General features: G+C 40.3%; 1 protein-coding gene across 2 annotated transcripts; it reads left to right on the forward strand.

The window, feature by feature from the left end:
- Window positions 1-587: 587 nt before the first annotated feature.
- On the forward strand, window positions 588-4,396 carry LOC144701287 (phosphoenolpyruvate/phosphate translocator 2, chloroplastic-like). 2 transcript variants are annotated; one of them, XM_078573064.1, is made up of 10 exons: window positions 588-747; window positions 813-1,307; window positions 2,060-2,182; window positions 2,279-2,431; window positions 3,185-3,270; window positions 3,378-3,459; window positions 3,562-3,681; window positions 3,799-3,867; window positions 3,982-4,111; window positions 4,184-4,396. In XM_078573064.1, exons 2-10 carry the CDS (start codon window positions 942-944, stop codon window positions 4,261-4,263), a joined length of 1,209 nt encoding a protein of 402 aa, XP_078429190.1. In that variant the 5' UTR covers window positions 588-747; window positions 813-941; the 3' UTR covers window positions 4,264-4,396. The 2 variants fall into 2 exon arrangements, with proteins under 2 accessions (XP_078429190.1, XP_078429191.1); XM_078573065.1 differs by having other exon boundaries at window positions 594-743.
- The last annotated feature ends 502 nt before the right edge of the window (window positions 4,397-4,898 follow it).

The raw sequence follows: 4,898 nt of genomic DNA on the forward strand, positions 1-4,898 counted from the left end.
AGAGATGATATAGAAAAGTGAAATGAGGAGATAGGGTATGGCCAATAAATATGTAAAGCAACAAACTAGGGCTATGGTAGGCCCGAATCACATCCTGGTTCCGGTTGTCACCGCCTAACGACCCAGTGTCATGCAGAATCGTTAACCCCTAACCATCATTAGTATTCTACTCTGCCTGTGGAATGGCAAAGTGACAACGACTACTCATCATTGTAATTTAAACCCAGGGGCAAACGACAAATGACCGTTGCATATCCATCATCAAGGTACAGACAACTTCGACAAATGAAGAGGACAATGATGACTTGGCATTGTCATCCAGGACGACTGACCCTACCCACCCAGCACAAAGGTACAAAACTTATGGAGATCAAAATTAATTAATCAACTATCAAAAAAGATTCCAAAACCCCACATTATCAATACTTGTGGCAAAGGCTTATGTTTGCAAAATTTGCAGAGGTTGACTTTGTTATTTCAGGCCAGCATCAAGTTTGTATGGCTGTAATAACGCCACGTGGCATCTCATCAAGCCCATCTCCATTCATGTCTGTATCATACATATATGTTTTTGTTACTTAAGAGAGCGATGTTCAGAAATGTGTCCATGTGCGATGAACCAAGAGATGGCTCGCATCATCCCGCGATCTTATTTCTACTTCAAATCGAGCAAAACTCCGAAGCATTGGAGAAAATTCCAGTTTTTCGACGTGGGTAGTGGAGAAATTCGGCGATGCGCAATCGTAGGTACAGTAGATTTCATCTCTGATTATCAGTTTTCAACATGATCAAGATTTGATAATCCCCCGCAGCACGTTCTAGCTCGAGCAATCAATCATGTCGGGCTGAGATTTGCTGACGCGGATTGAAGCTCTCCAATTGGAGTGACTTTTCTCGATTTCTCCATCGTTTTGTGACCGCCACCCGGAGAGTTGTCGAGAATGCAAGGATCAATGCTTGCTGGAGCGTCTTCTACGAGTGTTTACTCACTGGGGGCAAGAATCAAAAATTGGAAGTTGCGTTCGATCTCATCTAGGTCTGAGAAGAGGGTTTTGAGCGTCCGGCCGCTTGTCCCTACAGCTTTAGGATTGGAGAACACGTTGGGTGTTCATAGGCGGGGATTGATCAGGAAAGGCGAGGAGTTCGTCGTCCGGGCAACGTCGATTGCGGATAATTCTGGAGATAGCGACTTCGTGCCGGCTGATGAGAAGGCTGCTGGTGGAAGCATCGGGAGAACCGTTTATGTCGGAGTTCTTGTTGCTCTTTGGTATTTGTTCAACATCTACTTCAATATCTACAATAAGCAGGTTCTTCTTTTCGGGTCTATTTATCTCTGCAGTTCTTGATTTCCGTCTTGATTTTGATTTTTAGATTGTGGTTCGAGATCAAGGGATGTTTTCTATTCTATTCAAAGTTTATTAGAGAAGTTGGTTCTACTTTTGACGGAATGTGCAGGAATAGAATTTTTTATGTTTGATTGGCTGGGCCTTGACTCTTACTGAAGCTCTATTAATGGGGCTTCGATGAATGTAAAACATATATTTATGGGAAATTCTTTCCAAAGAATTCGTAGAAGTTGTCTAATAAATTTTAAAATGCTTATAGTTGAATCGTAAAAGTTCGTTTTCTCATCTTCAGTCCTAGAAATTTTATTTTGCAAAACTAGTTACCTGTTATGTTTTTTTAACTAAATTATCATACAGATTTTTAATCTGGATAAATGCTGATCGGTCAAATTTTTCAGATAAATATTTTATATTGTAATTTCGAATCTACCAAATATTTGACAAAAGCACTAGGTGAGCAAAGTGTCTTTAGAAACTACCTGCGTAAATATATATAGAAAACACTTGGTATATCTACCCTTTGGTATGCAGTCAAACCGGGTCACAAATCACAAATGAATCCAGAAAGTGAATAGAAATAGATAGCTTCCCCTTAGTTTCAACCTTATCCTCGCTTAAATATTTATGGCTATGGCGAAGTTCAGAAGATCATGTCGCAATTTTATGATATCTTGCTTATATGGACCCACACCGCTCCACTTTTCTTCCTGCAGGTTCTGAAGGTTTATCCCTACCCAGTAACAATTACGACTGCCCAGTTTGCAGTGGGAACTGTCTTCGTTCTATTTTCATGGGCAACCAACTTAGTTAAAAGACCAAAACTATCACTTTCCCAGGTTTCTCTTCTCTCTTACTCATCATCAACTGCACTTCATTTCAGTCTCTTTACTCGTGATTGCATTATTTATCTAGTTTTTTATGGCTGTTGGCAGTTTTTTGTGATGCTTTTGCTCGCTGCCGCTCACACATTGGGCAATCTATTCACAAACATGAGCCTCGGGAAGGTCTCTGTCTCTTTCACCCACACAATCAAAGCTATGGAACCATTTTTCTCGGCATCCCTTTCAGCAGTATTCCTTGGAAAGGTTAGCCTCTGTTTCGTGCTGGTTTTTTTCTTTTTAAGATCATAATTCATGCACATCCACATGAACTATGATTTTTCTTATCAACAACGTTCACTTGTCAACAGACCAATTTAAAATTATAAATTGTGGAAAATATGACTGGGTTTTGGCATCAGCCATAATGATGACTAGTGGACAATGGTGAATCGTGATTTTCATTTTTCAAGTCTAAACATGGTTGATGATGACGATGACAAATTCAGGGATGACATGACGATCACGAACTTATCATCACTACCCAATCCTTGTTCCGCATGAAGCTGTAAACAGTTATGATGATGATTGTACAATGACAATTTATCATTATCATCATCATCATCCTTTTCCAACAGATATCATTATCAAGGTCATCAATCCTTTGATGATAATCTGTCATGGTCGTCATCCAAGACAAACATGGATGGTGATGATAATGAGATTTGGGATGACAATGACAGTGATGAATTCCTCATTATTCGACAGCTCTAGTTTGGCATCAAAGATGAAGATGACAGAGTGAGCAATGATGATTTACTATTGTCATCATCATCCATTTTCCAAGGGCCATCATCATCCTCTTTATCCGTCATTTTACAACAAATCGTCATCACCATCGCCATCTGTCTAGGGCCAGACATGGATGATGATGACGACATTAGAGGACAATAAAGATGACAAACTCAATCTTCCTCCAAAGCTAAATATGTCTTATATCATTTCTTGACTAACATGCAGATGCCAACCCTCCCAGTAGTCCTCTCTCTTGCTCCGGTTGTTGGTGGTGTGGTGTTGGCTTCCGCCACAGAAGCCCAGTTTGACTGGTACTTCCTAATTCTCTTACTTTGATTTTTTTTTGAAAAATTCTCTTAGTTTGATAGTTTTGAGTTCCAATCATTTTTTATTCATCCTGTTTTCCGAATCATAACAGGATTGGTTTTTGGAGTGCTATGGCGTCCAATTTGACCAACCAGGGCCGTAATGTTATCAGCAAGAAATTGATGGACGAGGAGGTTTTTTTTATACTTTTCTTCAATTAAATATTTCACCGCTGGTATTGTTGATTACTTTCTTGGGTCTATTCCGCTAAATGGTGGATTAATCTTTATGGGCAGGGATCCTTGGATAATATGAGCATTTTCTCCATTATTACGGTGCTCTCCTTTCTCTTGATGGTCCCTGTGACACCCATCATGGAAGGGATCAAGTTTTCTCCTTCCTTCCTGCGATCTGCTGTGAGACATTTTAAATCATTATTTCCAATAGTTTAATTTTTCAGACTAAGTTCTGAGCCTCCTCTCTGTGTCTTCTTTTCTCTCTCTCCCTCCTCTCTCTCCTGTCTCTTGACTCAGGGTCTGGACGTGAAAGAGGTTCTTGTGAGATCCCTTCTGGCGGCAATTTTTTATCATGCCTACCAGCAGGTGATGGTTACTTAACTCTCTCCCTTTCTAGCGACGGTATATTATGGGCCATGGATGATGTAAATGGCTCTATCATAGGATTAAATTCTGATAATATTTTCTATGATTTGCTAGCTCTCTTACATGATCCTGGCGTACATGTCCCCGGTGACTCACTCAGTGGCAAACTGCGTTAAGCGTGTCGTCGTCATCGTTAGCGCTGTTGTCTTCTTCAGCACACCTGTCTCAGCAGTCAACGCTCTTGGTAAGCTCACAGCCATGTTCTCCCCATTCAGATGCAACCTCTCCCTTCCAACTCTTGGCTGCGCTTTTACAGGAACTGGAATTGCTCTTGCTGGAGTTTTTCTCTACTCCAAAGCGTCGAAACTGCAGCCCAGTAAGCCCAAATCCTCCTGACCCCCTTTTATCTCAGGTTTTTGTTTCTCTGCTTTGATCATTATTACTATTTTGTCATTACCCCTACCTCTTTGGGCATCTCGCATGTCCGAATATCAATTAATGTTGCCTCTCTGGGTAGTTTTCTTTCAAATGTCGTCGCAGTTCTAAATGATTAAGGCCTCCACTGAAGGCCTAATCTGTGATGATTTAGTTTCAATAAAATGGCTATTTTCGAGGCATGGTAATCTTACTTCTCTCAGAGTTTCTCCCAGAATCCAAGAAAGAATGGCCTGACTCAGACTTTGTTGTTACATTGCGATGGGTAAATTTAAAAGTAATGGAACTGAGTCCACAGTAAGTCATTTTGGATTTTGGGACATGAACAGGACAACAAACGCATATTTCATAATGTGAGAAAAATAATCGGGTACTGTTGTTCTTAGAAAGAAGCCCTTTACTAGAATGGTGTTTGATATTTATAAAATGGCATCCTGACATCCGTATGATGAGTTCAACGACGTTCAAGAAATTAACTTACCACAGTAGGTGCATAATTATTTTTAGGGTAAGAATTGTGTTGCATTTGGTGTGTTGACTGAATTGACAACGGAGACATAAACTGTTAGTAAATCGAATGGGTGCTTGAATTGGTT

The sequence above is a fragment of the Wolffia australiana genome, chromosome 3, assembly GCF_029677425.1.
Source record: "Wolffia australiana isolate 7733 chromosome 3, ASM2967742v1".
NCBI classification, from domain to species: domain Eukaryota; kingdom Viridiplantae; phylum Streptophyta; class Magnoliopsida; order Alismatales; family Araceae; genus Wolffia; species Wolffia australiana.